The following is a 19,775-nucleotide window of genomic DNA, read 5'->3' on the forward strand; positions in this document are numbered from 1 at the left end:
TGATAGAATGTATAATTTAACTTTTGGTTTATATTGAATTTGTGATTAAATTCATATGCAGGAATGCATAAATTTAAATAAAATAATTTAGAATTTCTTTTAATATAAATTTAGATCCTGTGACAAAAAAAAATCAGTCATAAATTATGTCGCAAACAAAATAATTAATGATAAAAAATTTTAATTATTAATTCCATCACAAACAAAATAGTTTAACCACTAAAATTAATTGGATAATAATGTACGTGTAAAAGATAATTTTTCCGCCAAAATTTAAGATAAAATTTAATTTTCGCGCCAAAAAATTAATTAAAATATTCATTTTTTAAGATGACTGGCATATGAATTCGTAACATAATTATAAGTTAATGACATTTTTTTCTATCATAAAAGAGTGATAGATACATAGATAATAGATAAATTTACTGTCATCCACCCCTTTTGTGATAGTTTTTTTCAGTCAACTATTGCCAGTTTTCTTATAGTGATTATTATTGTTATTGTTATTTATTACTATTACAAACATTTAGTATTAGTATTGATACTATATTGGCGCTTGTATTTATTTGTAGTTGGGCCTAATTTTTGCGAAGCCCATTTTAGTCATTTTCATCCAACTCATTAACTAATAGCAGGCATAAAATAGAAATTGACGATAAAATAAGAGCTAACTTTTTTTTCCACCTTTGGTCGGCCATGAACGTTCAAGTTAGAGTATAAACTTAACAGTTATTGAGTTTTATCTATGTGATTAAGGATTGGAAAGTTTTGATTCTTGAGCTTATTGTATGAGTTTTATGCGTACTATGTGTTGGGGGATTGTTGATTAAATGAAAATCAAGAGGATTAAGGGGATGTGCTGAATTTTTTGTAACAGTCACCCATTCTGAAAATTATGTAAATCTATTTTTTGAGTTATAATTTTTTTTTTATATCTATCGAAACTAGACATCTTGAGGGTTATATAAAATTTTGTTTCAACTAAAAATGATTTCTATTCCATTTTTAATGAATTTTTGAATTAGGACTTGTGGTTATAGAAAATGACATTTCTATAGTGCTGTAAGATGGGAAAAAAATGTTTAAATTGATCAAACCGTCTCAAAAAATTATGAAACTTCTCAAATTTACTCTTTTGATGTCTATTACTTCATATCCAAGATTGGGATGCTAATTCATTGTATTTGAATTTTTCTGAATTAATGAGTAAAGGCATATCCAAAATTGGGCTCCAATTTGCAGATGTTTTATTCAGTGACTTCAGTCCTCTTTAATTTGTATTACTCTCATATTTTGCCCTATTGAATCACATTTCTGGATAAGATACATTACTATCATGACATGTTTTCTTTCTTCTTTTTTTTCTTCTTTTTGTGTATGGTCTTAATTCGGTTTAAGTAAAAACCAAATATTATGCAAAAACTAGGTAGTTCAGGAATATATTTGTTATCATATTCAAACATACATAAAAAACTATAAACACATCAAAATATAAATACAATAACTACACAATTTTTTAGTAATTGGTCTCAAATTATCCAATAATAGATAAAGTTTGTTGGTATCAATGAATAATACTTTTGACCTAAAAATTTCAATCATTATATTGCATAGCTCAACAAACAAAAATTTGCATCTCAATTTGAGATGTTGAAATAACTATTAGCATTTTAGTTAAATAAACTAATATGGTGCAATATAGTCTAAAATAAAAGATAACTTACTTGAATACACTGATTATTGTAGCTTCCTCAAACATATGTTAAGTGGGGAGAAACCAATTCCAACCGGCCTAAAGGTAAAACAATATAACTTTATGTTATATTACGAAAGCAAATAATTAATGTAACCAATAAATATATAGATGAATTGAAATGGCAGAGAAAGTCCGTTTGACCGGAAGCTGGCCCAAGCTTAGGTGTTTCGGATTGGGTACGGAGCATGTTTTATAAATACTCAGGCCGAACTCAGACTTTTTAGATGAAGCCTGAGCCCGGTCTGAATGCAAGAGAAATGATTAAAAGGTTACAAAAATGATCTTGGTGACTTTCTGAAAAGAAAGATAAGGATTAAGAATCATATCCAAATATTAGCTTATGGAAGTACAGAGTAGTTTAGCCAATAATAAATGAAGTAATTGTTAGCTTATGGAGGGAATCCGTTTTTAAATAATTAAGCAAAATTATGTGACCACATTAGATTAATTCATTATGAAGAAAAAAATGTTTTCATAACAAATGACTTAACATGTCGGATATTATCCGAGAATATAAAAGAAACTAGTCGTACAATAACATCTTCTATTAAACTATTTAATTACCTCAGAAAATGGGTTGTTGCAGCTTGTTTCTTCAGAAGTTTTTTAAGGTAGACAAAACCAAGAAGCATTCAAGGGAAAACAAAAAACGGAGGTTCTTTAATTTGCAGGATGAAAATAGTCTTTATGAATAATAGAAACAAAACCAAAGTAAGAACTGATCATGATTGAAATGCCTGCTATGTATATACATATAACTTAAACAACAGATTTAATGTAGCCAAAAACCGACAATATTTGATGAAGCAAGGAATCAAATGGGTGTGCAACGTAGCAAGCAAGACAATGAATCAAGGAATAAAGGGAAGAATATAGCTAGTTTGAAGTATTAATTAAGCAAGAATATATGAATTATATGAAAAGAAAAATAATAAATTACAAATTTTAAGTTACTTATTGGGGTACTAATTAAAAAAAGAAAAAGAAAGAGAAAAAAAAAGTTGCTTATTGAGGTAGACGTATAGATTCTTCTTCTCTTCATGATATCATCTCTTATACAAAATTATTTCTTCATGAGGGTATTGGTACCTTCTCGCCTTAAATTGGACATAAATGTAAAAATTTTAAAAAATTTTATTTGGTGGGGAGAATAACAATGACCTTACTTGGGGTTTTAATTTGTAGAAAATATTAATATTAACTAGGGAAATTATTATTCGTATACCCTATATTTGTTATGTTATCAAAAATACTACAACACTTTGAGGGTGTATCAATCGTCCACCCTTAGTTCACAAAATGTATCAGCCGACCACCAAACAGTTAGTTGCCGTTTGAAAGTTAATGGAATTACAGTGAATTGACGATTTTATCCTTAAAAATTATCACTTGTATACCCTTAAATTCTCTTTTTATCACTTGTATACCCTTAAATTATCACGTGTATCATATGAAAAGACCAAATTACCATTCTGACGTCATCATACTTAAACGGCAACTAACGGTTTGGTGGTCAGCTAATACATTTTGTCAACTTAGGGTGGACGATTGATACACCCTCAAAGTGTTGTAGTATTTTTTATAATGGAGTAAACTAAGGGTATACAAATGATAATTTCCTTATTAACTAACCAATGAACTGTATATTGTGTCCGACTGTTTGGTAAATGCAATGTGCCGCCGAAAACAGCCATTATATAATATGTATATGTTGGTTCTAAATGTACTTAGATGGACACGCTTTAGTGACTCGGCTCACCTAGGAATTTTTTTGTCATTACATCAGCTATGGATTGAAATGTCAAAAGTGTCCTTTATTATTGTGTAGTACATTTTCAATGAAAAATAAAAATTAACCTACCGTTAATAAGTTACGTAACACATCAGTTTATAAACAAATTTTTTATATCTTGAAATTATTTATAAGACAAAATTAGTAGTCTCCCTCTGTGGAAAATACCAAAATTAAGTATGTTTTTATTGATTTTTTTTTTAAGTATAAAGCATAACTGATAAATAGTGCTCATTTCAAGTGGTGAATTTACATTGATGTTATCTCAGGTGATGTATGAAATATGCATATCAACTTTATAAGTGAATGTATGAGTACTCATTCACTAAATTTTTTTGTTATTATTTTATTTTTAGAATTAATTTGGTAAATTAATTTTTTTCCTTTTTCATTAATGTCCCCAAAAATGTTGCAAGGATCTTAATGTAAGGATCTACCTATGTTACAACAGTGGTACCGTACCATAATTTTTGTCCTCATCTAATATAACCATCGGATTTAAAAGTAACTAATCGAATGGAGAAGAGATGGTCACGTTTGTGTTGGATAAGACCGGAGAAATCGATTAAGAAAAAGTAAATTTGGATGTGTGACGAAACACGGTGACTCACCTCTCTCCAAACGCAAGATTACTATTATCAAGAAGGAAATTTGAGGAATTTATGAAGTCCAGGTGAAAATCGAAGGAAGCCCCTGCCAAAGGCCAAATGGATGAAGGGACAATCTTCTGCACCGTTTTCTTTTCTAACACTCCTCTTTCTCTATATTCATAAATCCTGACCAAATTTTCTCGCTCATCAAACATCAAAAGATATCTCAAATCATTTCATGGTGGACTTCTTTAATTTGTTCATTTCTCTACAGTCTTGCGCAACTTTAATTTATCTCATGCGGCAATTTAATTTTTTTTTATTTTATTCTGAAAATCAAATTGAATTATTGTCGCAGTGACGTATGTATGTTGGGTTTCTTCACATCTTCCTCATTGGCTTGAAGTTTTGTTCACTGAAAAGTTCTTCCACGCTTGCATAATTCACGAAGACGAAAGAAAAAAAATGAAAATAACATATATTTCTTGGACAATTGCGCTAGATCGATTTGAGATGAAATCAGTTCCATTGATGCAGTACCAACAAACTTTCTCACTACAAGCTCGCAAATGATATTACATTAAAACGCTACCGACTCCAACAGTTGCAGGTTGCTGCATCAATTATCTAATAATTAATTTCAGCCATTAGATTGACCAGTAAAACATCCAACGACTAGCTGAATAAAGACAAAAACCGTGGTATGGTACCACTATTATAACATAGGTGGATCCTTAATATAAAAGTAAAAAAAAAAAAAGGGTTGGAGTATACATAATTAAACCATAGATGTTTTAAAGTATTTATTCACAATGTTAAAACTAAACGGACATTTTAAAATATAAGAATTAAACAAAAATTTACTTTTATTAAAATTAGTATATTATTATAATAACTGTGTGATGTGGATGCTATTTCAATCGCCGACAACGTTCAAGGTTGGAGAATAATAGAGATCTTCACTGTTGTGACCATCGAAGAAGTTGAAGATCTACATCAAGTAGGGCATCTGTTCAAAAAACTTCAAAAGAACTAAATTACACATGAATTGAATAATTTAATGTTTTATTTTCTTTAATCTCATGCATTACCAAAAAAAGTTCCAATATGCGCAATTACACAGTTGGAGGTAGAAATAGGTAGGGCCAATGGTTTTAGTAATTAAGTCTCCGTTAATAAATTATTCTCATTTTTTGCGGTGAGACCTTTTAATTTCTCATTTGTTGCGACTTCTCCTCTAGTTGCCATCTCATTTTTGAGAAATTTTAGAAAATATTACACGTATTATATCTATTTAATACATGTATGACATGTGTGCACTAATTAAATTTAACTACTAATTACATGGTGATTTTTAAAGTGCACAAATATCATACAATAATTAATTAGGTGTAATATTTTTATTGTAGTCTAAAAAGTAGAACCTTCTCTCTTTCTCTTAATTTGCTACTTCAGTTGCAATCTATCTCTCTTCTTTATTACTATTATAACTCATGAACTTAGCTTTAAAATTTGTCCAATACACAAATATGAGGATGTCTTTATTCTTTTTATTTTATTTTACAATTTGCTTGCTCTACTTAGTAAATGTAATTACTTAATAAATTTAATTTTATCATTTTAAATGACCATTTATTTTAAATATATTATGTATTCGAAAATATATTATATGATACATATCTAATGTTTTAGCGAAAGGATCGCAGACAAGAGGGTTAAATTCTCGATAGATTCCATATATATGTGTGTATGTATTTGAAAGGGCTAAAAATTGAATTTATCTTTGTTCACCCTCTGCGTTTTTAAATAAATTAAAATAAAAAAATAAATGGAAACGTAATTTAAAATAAATAGAAACATCGTGGAAAATTTTTTAATAAACTAAAAACACAGGGGCATACAAGATAACATTCACGAGCGACTCACCAAACTAGGGTTTTAGGCTTTATAAATCAATCCCTTCGTTTCGTCTCCTCATTTGGAAAACCAGCAGTCGCCAGTCGCAGGCCAACGTGCGCTCTCCGCTAAGGTTTTTTTTTGGGTTCACGTCGCTTATTTGATTTCGATTCAGTTCATAAGTTAACTTTTCAATTTGGATTATAATGTCGTGCTTTTTTTTAGGTAAAAAAGAGTAAATATTTGAACAAACAACAAGAAGACAATGTCAGGGTTAGTACTTACTCTCCTCTTTATCGTGTGCTTCTGTTTTGTGTTTGGCTTCGTGGATTTTGTGAAAGAATAGATTTTGTTTCGTTATCCGAAAGTATCTTGTGTATTATCTTATGTAGCCTAATCCACTTTATTGCTGTATGTTGTTCTTGGTTTTGTATTTTTAATTTAATTTAATTTTTTTGTATGTAATAGGTAATTAGATTGATTTTATGTATTGGGTTCTTGGGTTTTGAATGAGATGTGTTGGTTTTCTGTTATACGTAGAGATGTGTTTCAGTTCCTTGGCATTGTTGAATATGGCAAATGAAGATTTTGAAACTTGTGAAGATAAGCGTAACTTTGTGATGTAATACTTTTATGAGGGATGATTTAGGAGCTTTGGGTTGGTTACTGACTTTCTGATTTTGATCTCTAATGCTTTGCAGTGATGAGGCTGCCCCTGCTGTTGAGACAGCACCTCCTGCCCCCCTTGGTGAGGCAATGGATCTGATGACGGCTTTGCAGGTTGTGTTGAGAAAATCACTTGCTCATGGTGGTCTTGCTCGTGGCCTTCATGAAGGTGCCAAAGTGATTGAAAAGCATGCTGCCCAGCTCTGTGTATTGGCTGAGGATTGTAACCAACCTGACTATGTGAAATTGGTCAAGGCACTCTGTGCTGACCATAACGTAAGCTTGTTGACGGTTCCCAGTGCCAAGACCCTCGGCGAGTGGGCTGGTGTAAGTATTTAATGCATTAAAAAAAAAATTTCTTTAATGTTGGACCTGCAGTGTTAATTTCTTTGTTGGTGATTGTGTTCTTCACTTTGCATATATTTTTTTTAAAAATCATGATGTTTCTCTAATGTTGCCTGCCTGTGTTATTTTGTTTGTTGGTGATTTTGTTCTTTGCTTTGCGAATCATGTCAGTCTTGAACATAACACACTGTGTCGCTGATGCGCCTCCGGTTTCTTGCTAACCATAGATGCTATGTAATGTTTGCCATGTGGGTGTGAGTTGAGTGACAAAGGCATAATTGTTGTCAATAGAAATACAATCTTATGCAAGTGTTTGTTCGGAGCTCAAGTTGTCATTCACTCTCAGTTGAAATACTTGCAACCAATCTTTTGTGGTGGAATGCATTTTTTGGTAGTGGCAACTAAGTTTGCGCACTTTAATGTTTGACCCTCTCTGTGATACAGTTGTGCAAGATTGACTCAGAGGGAAAGGCCAGGAAGGTTGTGGGTTGTTCCTGTGTTGTTGTGAAGGTAAGAATTGTAATCCATAGAAGCATTTTCATGATGTTTCATTGCAATGGGTTGTCATCTGACCTGGTTTTACATTTGCCTGTTTGTTTTCAGGATTTCGGAGAGGAAAGCGATGGTCTTAACGTTGTTCAGCAGCACATCAAGTCTCACTGAGTAGCAGTGATGGATTCGTAGTTCAACTTTTATATTTATAGAGAGGGCCTTGTCTTTTTTCTGTCAAATTGTGTTTGGTTGTCTCACTCCAAGGAGATTTTGTGTTCGTTAGTTGCTATTACTTTTAGTACTTTTGTTCCTCAATCCTTTATTGCAACTGAAAACATCAATCCTTTTCTATATTTTTGCTGGATTGAATCTTTTCAAAGTGAAACTCATTTGTGGTTTTGAGCCAAATATGAAACTCAGTACTGTTAAAATTTGTTTCAGCATCGTACTCTACGCGTTCCATTATACATTTTTATAGACAATGGATATTAAGTTCACATTTCTTTGTGAGTGCTTGCAGTTGTAGCCATGCTGGCTGGCATCATCAAATCGTTGAGTTTATAAATTGGATAATGAGAATTTAACAGATTGCAGCATACTAATAGGACAATTTAGTTAACGTATTTGAGCCATTTTTAATGAAATCTTGTGGGATTTAAATTGAATGGTGGTATGGTAGAACAAAATTAACAAAACATTAACCGTTGTTACTCTGTTTTAATTGCAATTTCCAAATGGCTAATGGTCAAAGCTACGAGGCAATCATGTATTCTAGTTCGATTGAAGACTAATAGTTAAACGGAAATGAGGGTGCAAAAGCCTGCATAAATGGGTTTTAAAGGGAGATGAATTGATGAAAAATTGCATTGGATGGGTGGAAAAATAAAATCGTATAAAAAAAAAAGGAAAAGAGAAAAGGAAAAATGTTTGAAACAGGTCATACTGACGGATGTGAAAGCAACATAGAACAAGGCAAATGATAGAAAAGAATCCGAAACGGGGGTATATTTGTTTTGGTCTCAGTGCTTGCATGCTCCACACTTTGCATGCTTGCTTTAGGTGTTTTTGTTTATTTGCGAGGTGGGCTAGTTACTAGTTAGTAAAGCAACTGAGCGAGCAACTAAGGCAAGTGCGTGCTAGTGTTTTGTTTAATAAGCTATAAATGAGTCAGTTTCTTCGTGGGTTTTCGATAAAAATCCAAACATTTCATTTTGCAATGACTTGAGGAGGGTAAAAAAAGATGGAGTTTTAGTTGTCTTCCAGGATTTGCTTCTAGGGTTTTTGTGTTTGAGTTAGGAAAGTGAAAATGGGTTCTTCAAAGAGAGAGATTGAGCTTGAGGAGCAACTTAAGGATGCTGGCAACTTGCTTCTCAACCCGCCATCTCCTGTTGATGAAGTTATTAATCTACTTGATGTAAAAATCCCACCTTTTGTTTTTGTTCTTTATTATCTCTTCATGTATTTGTTTCTAATTTTTCTGTGTTTTGAATTTTATTACTTGTTGTTTGGTCAAATGGGTTTTTTGTTGTTTGTCGATTAATTTCTTATAAAGGTGTAATCTTCTGGTGTTTTTGTTTTTTTTTTTTATGGGTCTTTCAATTAGTCCAATGGAATGTGAAATAAGGAGCTATAATTTGGACAGGGTTTATCATTGTTTGTAGGTTTAATGGTTTCATGTTCTTGTTATAATTTGTTTGTTTAGATCACCCATTTGCATGTTGAATGATAGATAATATAGACTTTTCAGGTTGATTTTCTGTTTGTGTTATGAGCATAGTGAGTGTCGATGATTGTTAGTTTTATGTGGGCTTTTCTTTATAAATTCATGGTGCAATGTTTGGTACTTCGAATGTGTTTATATAGCCTGCATTTTGTTGTTTTCATGGGTTGATAATTGTTAATTTTATGTCTTTCCTTTTTGCAACTGATAATTGACAGGTTTTGGTACTTTCATCTGATAAATGTTTGTTTGTTTGATAAAATGATGCGAATGTTAGCATTGTTAATATTCAAAGTATTTTTGGGCTCTATGTTCATATAATTGTTTATAGTTTAGGTTTTGGCACATTTGATGAATTGATTGTGTTTTAAATCAACTTTTATGTTTGAGTCATAGCTTCTGTATTTCTTCTAATGCATATCTTGACTGTTTTGTTCTGAAATCATTACCCTTTTTGCCCAATTCTTACCAGTTCATTATGTGCCTTCATATAATGTTAAATCCTTTTGGTTCTGTCTCTGTTAGAAAGTTGAGCACTTGCTTGCAAATGTGGAGCAAGCACCATCAAGATCAATGCGAGATGCTCTTCTACCAACAATGAAGGGATTAATTACAAATGATCTTTTGAGACGCTCAGACATGGATGTGAGGTTGTCAGTAACATCTTGCATTAGTGAGATTACCAGAATAACAGCACCAGATTCTCCCTATGATGATGAACTAATGAAGGTAAATTTTAGAACAGTTCTCATTTCTTCACCATGGCATATTGTATTAATCTAAAAATGCAGTGAAATTTCTTCAATACTGTATATGCAGTTAGGTGATTTTTCATAGATTCTTATGTTGCCTGTTTTCCAATTACTTGGTGCACAGGAATTCTTTCAACTGGCTGTATCAGCTTTTGAAAACTTGTCCCATGCATCTGGTCGCTATTATATGAAGGCACTATCCATTCTTGACACTGTTGCTAAGGTTAGGTCATGCTTGCTGATGTTGGACCTTGAGTGCGACAAATTGGTCGTTGAGATGTTTCAACATTTCCTAAAAGTCATCAGGTAAGCTCCTTATTGATGGTTTTTACATTTTTCTTATTGTCTTCTTGCTTATGCATTTGATTATCTCAATGATTAGAATTATTGCCAACTTCTAGAAATTAAGAATGCTTGACTTGTGGAAGTCTAAGGTTGAACTGAAGTTACAAATTGTAGAACTTTTCTTGATTTTCTTTAGGAATCTTATATAGCCTGCTCAAACTTATTCAATAATGGGACCATAATATTCTTTCTTGAATATTTGACATATGGAACTAGAATGGTTGGCAAACCGCAAAAGATTATGTTACTGGGTAAGAGCTCAAGTGCTCATTTATAGACTATAGTATTCAAGCTCGAACTTGCCAACTCATGTGAGAAGCATTGACAACCTTAGCACTAATGTAACAATAAAAACAACTTAATGTCTTGGGTTAATGCAAATGATGCAAATATAAGACTACTTGATCAAACTAGCCTTTGATACAATGTTAAGTTACCAAAAGATTAAGCTAATAGATAGGGGATATTGTACTAATTTATTGTTTTATATATTATCGTGGCAGATGGATCAAGATATAGAATCAGGGATATATATTCAGATGAGTGAATGGCCGTTTCCTGTTTGATTGTTACCTCTAAGATCTCAAGTTTGAACTATGCAATTCATCATTAGTCTTTTGATGCCTCGCTCAGTCAGAATATCTGAAATTTGGATGGTAGTTTCTGGAGGATGGTGAATACTCGTCTCTGTCCATTGTTGTTTGGTTGCTGTTGACATGTTACCTATGCCACTTTAACGGCTGGAATTGTTATCGAGGGTCCGTGTCTTATTACGTTGTTTAATAATCATTATTGATAGCAGTATGATAGCAGGGGAGCACTGCTATAAAAAATTATCATTTTTTCTTGTTGATTCAAAATATAATTCATACAAAAACAGTAGCTGCCATTTATTTGGTAAAGAAACCGAGTCAGGAGAAGCTGTCTCACTTTAATTGAGTTGACAATCATCTTGGCAATGAAAAGGTGAAATATTACACGAAATTCAAATGCAAGGGAAAATTTGTCTGTGGTATGTGTTCAGGGAAAACTTAGTTTCATTGTAGTTATCCCTGAGTACATTTTCAGTTTCACGAAGTGCAGCATTGTCTTTGGAACATTATAAGTTGGTAGTCATAGTGTTGGTCTATAGGTGAACCTGTAGTGTTTTGTGATATATAGCGCCACTAAAGTTGTTTGTTATGATGTTCTCAATACATTTGATACATGATTTAAAATGAAATGTTCTTTGCCTTTCATTTTACTGTAGCAACAGCTGAAATCTTGATGCAGTGCTACATTTCTTACCAACTGCAACCATCTTCTGTACATGATTCTGACAGTGTTTTTGCTGAATTCTAAGGTCCAACCATCCGCATTTTGTATTTGCGGCCATGGAGACAATTATGACCCTTGTCATCGATGAAAGTGAAGATGTTTCCTGGGATCTTCTTCGTATTCTTTTGGCTAGTGTCCGAAAGGAGAATCAGGTAATCATTCTTTCTCCTTTCCCCCCCCCCCCCCCCCCCCCCTCTTTTGATAGTCTCATTAGTTTTCTGATATTTGATTAACCTGGTTTCTTTGTCATTTCAGGATGTCTCTCCTACTTCTTGGAAGCTAGGAGAGAAGGTTTTCACTAAATGTGCTGCTAAGCTTAAAACCAATCTGAAGGAAGCAGTGCAGTCTAGAGGCATTGCGTTGGACGATTATGCTGAGATAGTTGCCTGTATATGTGGAAGTGATGATGAAAACCCTCAGCATGGTCATCTCATTGGTTCTGAGAACCAGTTGGTATGTTAACTTCACTTTCTTTGTAGCCCTATAAATGTGACTGGTTTTCTCTGTGATATTGTCTTATGATCATGGAATTGCATGCATGGAGTGGTTCAGAGTAGATTTAGCACTGATATAGCACTGACATCTTTTGCTGACTTAATATCATGCAAGCTTGTGTCTTTATTATGTTCCTAAAGTTCATTTCAATTCTTAGCTGCTGTCATTTGGACTTCTTCAATTTCTCTTGGATTTTTGGACAAAATACACTAAGCTGTATGAACTGTTTGAACTTGGAAACGTTGCTGTTTCATATTTCTGCATTTTCCTGCAGTCTTTTCTATAATTTTTAAACTCTCCGCCTTTCTACTGGGACAAACCCAATGGTTGGGTAGTTTCTTAATGTTCAGTTTTCAAGGTGCAAAAAATCTAAAGGAAGGTTGTCGGCTAGAGAGCATTTGACCGATAAAATGAACTTCTGCAAATGAAATTGGAGAATACTGAAATTCCTAAACTGTGTCAAAGATGTTCATAAAATGTAAAAGCACATGTCTAGAATGGAGCAATAGCCATGTAAGGGCAGCCCAAATGTGGATACAATGTCTTCAGTGAAATGTCCTTATATCATAATTTCAAGATAAATAATGGAAGGATCTTGTGGACATTTTCTTTTGGTATGTTGGTGTTTGTCTCTCATATGTTTGTGTGCTTGAACACTGACACGCTTGGACTTAGGTATTCCCACTGCATCGGTGCCCAGTTCTGCTGTTTTTTTCCAAGTGTTAAGAGTTTAGAGTAGTATTCCCCTTTTCGGGAGCTTGCTCACCTTCTTGAATCTTTGATTATCTTCTGAAAAAAGGGGATCCCTATTTCTCCTCCTCTGAAACAAGCCTTTACTTTCATGTTGATTTTAGTCAATTGGGGAGAAAAAAAATTCAGAATGGATTCACTAATGCTTATTTGTCCGAAGCTGATTCGGATGGTGCTGAAACCAGCCATCTATTGTTGTTTTAACTTCTGTTCTCTTATATATATCATTCAAACTTTCTTTGGAAGCCATACTAACTTATCTGGCTTATGATTTACTGCATTCATAGCAAACTTGAAGCTAGAGCAGTCTCCATATACATAATCACAACTGTAGATCAGATGTTTTGTTTGATTGCATAAACATGCCTCAGGCAGATTAAACAAGTTGATCATAGTGCAAGTTGAAGTGGGCCTATAATAGTGACATTGATCCCAGAGATATAAGTCTTTTAGTTCTTTTTTTTTTTAACCCCTTTTTTTCTATATTCTTGTATTGTCATCATTTTTCAAAATGATTGTTTTTGAATTATTTGTGCTTTTGTTTGCTTCTGTTGATCAGGCAACTAAGGAACCAGATCCTCCCTGCCTCGGAGAAGTTGTCCATGATGTGGATGGTATTTCCAAGTCAGTGACAAGCAATGGAACTGCCGCAAGTAGAAATGAGGACTCTGTTGTAAAAGATAAGCTCTCAAATGTATTAGAGCGGTGCTCTCAAGTTGAGCGTTCCCAAAGTATTGATGCAAAATGTAGTGCTGGACCTGATACTTCGGACTCTTTGAGGAATCTGAAGTCGGAAACTGAGCCAGAGAGTGCTCCAAGAAAAAGGGGTCGGAAACCTAATTCTTTGATGAACCCAGAGGAAGGCTATGACCATTCTTGGATTTCTAGTGGAAGAAAAATTGCCAAAGTACCTGGTCGCAGAAAGTCAGATGATAAGGGAGTTGATTGTTCACCCTCTTTAAACCAAGATTCCAAGAAAGAAGCTCTAAACTTGACAGATAAAATGTTGGATGACCCTACTGCATCACTAAAAAGTGGCCTTCCTGATGGAAGTCATCACAGAAGGGGCCGGACAAAGAAACAAGGAAGCACAGTGAATCAAAATGCTGATCATAATTCCTTGTCAGTAAGTCTGAGTACCCGAGTCGAGGAGACAGCCTCAGGTTCTGCAGATTTCAGTTTGAGAAAGAAGCCTGAAGACAGATCTGACACTGAAATAAAACATCGCAAACGCTCAAAGACTAATGAGGAGATAAGTCAACCTCCTGGATATGGAGTTTCAGAAAAGGAAGCTGTGGTTCCAAGTGCTGACAAGGAAAAACCATTGCAACTGTCGGTTACAAAGAAAAGGCGAAGGAGTTTGGTTGTTGCAATTTCAGCTCAAAATATTTCTGAAGCATCTGGTGGTAAGGTATGAAATATTTTAACTTTTTAGAGTCGTATTTGGCCTTATAATATATTTTTTTTTGGGCATAAGGTCTCATTTAATTTTTCTCACTTGTCAATTACTATATATAGAAGAAGAAGACTTCTAAGGGTGCAGTTAAATCACCAAATATAGATGAAAATTACTCGGAGGATACTCCTAAAACAGAAATCAAGAGGAAGCATACCTCTGGAAAGGAAGAGGTATGGGTTTGTTGTAATTTTATTGTTGTATTTAATAATTATTAATATTTTATTATTATAATTTATCTATTTTGCCCTATAACCTGTAACTTGTCAGTGGACCAGCAAGTTCCTATTCCCTTTGGGTGTTTAACAAATGTGGGTTGTGATACTACTTCTCATCTTGTCTTCATCTCTTATGAATTATATAGAAAAAGTTAATCTCTAAGGCTCGGGCTAAATCATCTGATAGAGATGGGTCTCACTCAAAGGAAACTCCTAAATCAGAAGTCAAGAAGCATTCTGTTGGGAAGGAAAAGGTATAAATTTGTTATTATTATTGCTTAACTTTTAAATTATTGGTGGATCAGCGATGACTACCTAATCTCACATTATCTTCCACTCACATGAATGGTATAGAAGAAGGTGATTTCTAAGGCTATTGCTAAATCATCTAATAAAAATCACTTGGAGGAAACTCCTACAACAGAAATCAAGAAGAAGCTTACTGCCAGAAAGGAAGAGGTAGGGATTTGTCTGTGTTATTATTTTGCTGTATAACTTATTGGTGGGTTAGCAAGTGTTCCTATTCCCCCTTGGTATTTGATAAATAATTATGATATAAGTTTTCATGCTGCCTTCTAATCTTGTGAACTGTATAGAAGAAGAAGATTTCCAAGGCTGGAGCTAAATCATTTGATGGAAATTGCTCAGCAGAAACTCCTAAAACTGGAGTCAAACGAAAGCATACTGCCGGCAAAGAAATGGTACAAAATTTGGTTTTCCTTTCTGTCCTATAAATTGTAACTTCAAGGTGGTCGGTGTTTTTTTTTTTTTTAAACCTATGTTGCTTTTGTTTTCTTTCTTCTATTTCGTTTGTTCCTTTTCTCCCCAAACCTTTTGTGCCATTGCTTTTGATCTCTGCAATTATAATTCTTCTGGACCATTTGCCTTGTTTACAATAAAGATGTACAGAAAATGCTCAGTTGATTATCAGCATTGCTATTCGTAAATCATTATTGAGAATTATATCAGGTGCTGTATATGCCATTTAGTTCCCCTAATTTAATGGTTGAATTGAATTTGGTTTTACTTTTCCATTGTTTATGGCTTCTGTAGATAGTGTTCCCTGTAGTGCTGTTGAACAGACCGATATATACAGAATTATCTACCGCCATATATCATTTTAACATAAAAAGTTATTCATAATCCATATGACAATAAGCATCTTGAAAGTTCATAAGAAGTTTTGACTGCTGATTATCTGTGTGCCACATTAGTGAGAGAGACTGATATGCATATTCCCTCATTTTAGTAATGATGATGAAATGATAGGAATTGCTTCCAAATCCATGTTAATTATTTGTATGTCAAGACAATAATTTCTGGTTATACATGTCATTTGCCTTAACTAGTGAGGGATGCTTAAGGTTATGTTGTGGCTTGATGAGGGCGGAAGCGTTTTGGAATTTGTTGTCATTGTAGTTCAGAGAACAACTGTCATTGTGGCTTATGGTGTAAGCTAGCTGTATCATTTGGAGTTAGTACCTCTATGTTTTGGCTTGTTTTGGAGAAGATGCCATTAGAGAGCAACAATGGCATTCTTTTGTTGGAATCATATATTAATGTTCTTTTGCTAAGTGGTCTAACCTTAGCTATTACCAGCATTAGAAGAAAAATAGCTTAGGAGATATCAGTAACTTTGGATTTATTATTGTCTTCTACTCTGAATTGGTTGTTAAAATCTCAAATATAGCAGATAGTTCCAGTTACATCTTTCGGGAGTTTTTTTTTTTAAAAATTTTCTTGTTTCTTTGATCATAATTGGTTGAAGCTTATTCATATACTGAAGCTCACGTTGCTTACAAAAATTTGGTGTTCTTGGTTAATTATACTCGTTAGTCTGTGGATTGCTTTTAAACACTCCTTAGATTCTGCTTCTACATATTGTTATTTTGTTTGCCTTATCCTCTCCCTCTTTATTCTCTTGTTAAGTTTGTTCGCATGTTCAATAGCTTATTTCTTTATCGAGTTTAATTATTCATATTCAGGATTCTGAAGCCCCTGCTCTTAATGAGCAATTGGTTGGTAGCAGAATAAAGGTTTGGTGGCCAATGGACGAGACGTGAGTATTAAGTACTTCTAGTCTGATTTCCTGTAGTATAATATCTTAATAAATAGTTAAATGAGTAACTTTCTCCAATTTGTTGATCTTGACAAGTTATTTGTGTTTACTGACTTATGCACTCACTAATTCTTGTTTGCTGTAATAAAGTTTAATTTATGATTGGTTAGAATTCTCCAACTCCTGATCAATTTAGAGAACGGCACTGATTTGAGTACTTCTACATATTTGCTTTAGGTCTGTACAGATCAAGAGCAATCATGCCCCTTTGCCTTTCTAACATATAGCTCAGTACTGCATGGGTCTCTTTAGACAATCTGATATTATGCCAAGTTTGGGTCTCCAAAGCTGCCCAAATAATGTGAATATCACTATCACTTTTTGCCCTTATAAGATCATTTGCCTAGTATATGACAGCATTTAGAATTTGATACACTCGGATTTTTTGTTTGTCGGTAGCTTTCATCTTTTCCAAGAATATTGGTAAGAAGGTTGCAAAAGCACCTATTAATGTTTCTCATGTGCGTTTTCTTCTTCTGTAGGTTTTACAAAGGTGTTGTTGATAACTATGATCCCATCAAAAAGAAGCACAGGGTAAGATGACTTTGAATGTCACGTGGGTAGTTTGTGTAGAACAAAGCCTTATGTTTAATGATAAGTCTGATGCCTTTTCTTATAGCTTTGAGTTGTCTATCCGTAATTTTCCTGCTTATGTTCTTGTCCTAAAATTGATTTTATTGCCATCTCTCCAGTGGTGGAACCATTGGTCTCTGAAACATTGTCCTTGTAACTTATATTTTATTCTTAAATGATTCTTATTTTAATGTCTTCTTTAATGTTCTGGTGGCTTCCTTGATAGATATTGTATGCTGATGGGGATGAAGAGATATTAAATCTCAAAAAGGAACGCTGGGAACTAATTAAAGGTGGTTCATCGGCGGAGGTGAGTATTTTGCTCCATTTATAGTTTCTTTTTCTTGCTTATTTGATGTATTATTTAGTAATTCCTTCATTTCATGCCGATACGATACCATAAACAGCGGCAGTGAGTATTTTGCTCCATTTATAGTTACTTCTTCTTGCTTATTTGATGTATTATTTAGTAATTCCTGCACGTCATGCTGATACCATAAACAGGAGCAAGAAACTGATGTGTTAAAACCTGACGGTTCATCTGACATGTAAGTATGTTCTTTACCTAACATTTTTCCTTTTGGTGAAATTGTTCTGTTAGAAGGGGTATATTGGAGACAACTAGTACATGGACACTGCCATTTTCAACATTTTTGGTGTGTGGATATACTCTGCTTTTATATCTTGATTATAATAACTATATTGTTTGCACTTTGCACTTGATAAGCCGGTATCAAGTACATGGTGATGAAAATTTCTTCTTTTGGGCTGTCAGCTAACCTAAAGCTTATAACTCTTGAGGTTACCAATTTTCTTGTTTCTGTTTTGTCATGGTTGGTACTGATATGGCTTCATGTAATTTTTATGGTTGCTTCTCCTTTAATTCTTTTCCTTCAAATGGACATCTTATACATGTTTGTAAAACACGTATCTCTAGTCCATGATCATAGATTGTTGCATTCCATTTAGTTTATTGTTGCATTGCATTTAGTTTATGCAGTGGACCGTTCTTTATATCTTATATATTTTTCTGTTCTGCATTATCTGAGCAGACTGCCCAAGGGAAAAGAAGAAATTGAGTTTGAACTAGTCAATGAAGTGAAGGCCTCGGCCTTGAAAAGGTTGGTCTGTAAACTGCTATCAGCTGTGAATCTGTTTTTAGTAATTTTTGACGCTTAACTGGAACTTCAGATGGATTTCTAGGAGTACACCTGCTAGTGCATCCAAGCCAAAGGCAAAACAATCTGGTGGTGGTTCTCCCGCTGGTGCTACAATTAACAAACCTATTAATGCAGATGAATCCAAGGCTGATCTGCCTGAGAAAGAGAGCAATCCAAAAGGGGATGATCAAAACTCCCCTGCGAAATTGATACTGAAAGACAGAAAATTGATATTTACTCTAAACAAACAACAGCAGGCTGTGTTCAAGGGTGAACGCCACAATGCTCGTGATGGTGAATCTGCTGTTGACAACCCAGTAGAAAGAAGCAAAGAGGCAGTGAAAGGAAGCAGTTCCAACGATTTTGGCACAATTGTCATGGATGACGAGAAGTGACAGAAGGGCTTCAAAACTTTAAGCTAGGTCTATATGTACAGGGAAACTGTTAGTATTAGCATGTGCTTTCCAGGTGAATGAATATCAGCTCATTTTTGCCATCTATTTTTCTCACAGAGCTGTACATTGCATCGTTTATTAGCATGTAATCGTCCGAGATTGGTACTGATGTCTGAATCTAAAATCCGATGTGTAAAGGGTCTAGTAATATATTAATAGCAGATATTGAGACTGAAATGTAATTATCCATATATGATATCTGAGTGCTAATGACACAATCCTTATAGTAAAATTTTAGTCGTGAATTTGTTGCCAAAGTTCTAAACATGTGGCAGCCAATGTAAACCCGCTTAGTAGTGGAGAAGTATGCAAGTTTAAGCATAATTTTTCTCTGTTCCAAACTCATGTCTACGTTGAAACTTATAACATTACCCATCATTAATATTAAGTCTTAGATGCTGCGAACGCCACCATTTCATCTTATACGCAATACTTTTATGATGATTTTGAATTAGTTTAAGAAGAGTATTGGGTTCATATTACAAGAAGCTATACAAATATGACTACGATCATTTTCTGGGTATGAGCTTTTTAACTGAGCAAATGTAGTGTCGAAGGAGTGGATCTTGACTTTACCTGGGGAATAACACACACATTAAAAAAATTCTTCCAAGTTTAGGTTAGGAGAAAGATCTTAGTTTAATATTAATACGGGTTTATGGTATGCATTACTAATTAATATGAACATAAGGATGAATGTCAATATGACATCTTGATAGCTGGAAAAAAACAAAACACAACAACAAATGGAAATTAATATTAGTGTGGGTGCACAGAAAATTTTTTTAGTAAAATCTTTTGAGTTGAAATGAAAAGTCTAAAATTCGAACCCTGATCACATAATTAGGGACGAAACTTGATTATCATCCATTAAAAAA

The 19,775-nt window shown here is 33.8% G+C and overlaps 2 protein-coding genes across 8 annotated transcripts; both read left to right on the forward strand.

Annotated features, from left to right (window-relative positions):
* The first annotated feature begins 6,047 nt into the window (after nt 1-6,047).
* Nucleotides 6,048-7,977, forward strand: LOC102613535 (40S ribosomal protein S12). The gene is made up of 5 exons (XM_006493281.4): nt 6,048-6,167; nt 6,260-6,307; nt 6,736-7,027; nt 7,490-7,555; nt 7,649-7,977. Exons 2-5 carry the CDS (start codon nt 6,300-6,302, stop codon nt 7,706-7,708), a joined length of 426 nt encoding a protein of 141 aa, XP_006493344.2. The 5' UTR covers nt 6,048-6,167; nt 6,260-6,299; the 3' UTR covers nt 7,709-7,977.
* Nucleotides 7,978-8,383: 406 nt separating this feature from the next.
* LOC102614026 (sister chromatid cohesion protein PDS5 homolog C-like) lies at nt 8,384-19,129 on the forward strand. Of its 7 annotated transcripts, none has more exons than XM_025093484.2 (16): nt 8,387-8,951; nt 9,783-9,986; nt 10,134-10,315; nt 11,697-11,823; nt 11,927-12,124; nt 13,476-14,327; nt 14,435-14,545; nt 14,737-14,844; nt 14,945-15,049; nt 15,187-15,291; nt 16,576-16,649; nt 17,192-17,243; nt 17,509-17,592; nt 17,787-17,830; nt 18,335-18,403; nt 18,578-18,729. In XM_025093484.2, exons 1-16 carry the CDS (start codon nt 8,844-8,846, stop codon nt 18,579-18,581), a joined length of 2,427 nt encoding a protein of 808 aa, XP_024949252.2. In that variant the 5' UTR covers nt 8,387-8,843; the 3' UTR covers nt 18,582-18,729. The 7 variants fall into 7 exon arrangements, 6 of the variants coding, with proteins under 6 accessions (XP_024949252.2, XP_052300195.1, XP_024949251.2 ...); XM_052444235.1 differs by having other exon boundaries at nt 8,389-8,951; nt 14,948-15,049; nt 15,190-15,291; nt 18,474-19,129; XM_025093483.2 differs by having other exon boundaries at nt 8,392-8,951; nt 15,190-15,291; nt 18,474-19,129.
* The last annotated feature ends 646 nt before the right edge of the window (nt 19,130-19,775 follow it).

The sequence above is a fragment of the Citrus sinensis genome, chromosome 7 (assembly GCF_022201045.2).
Source record: "Citrus sinensis cultivar Valencia sweet orange chromosome 7, DVS_A1.0, whole genome shotgun sequence".
Classification (NCBI taxonomy): Eukaryota; Viridiplantae; Streptophyta; class Magnoliopsida; order Sapindales; family Rutaceae; genus Citrus; species Citrus sinensis.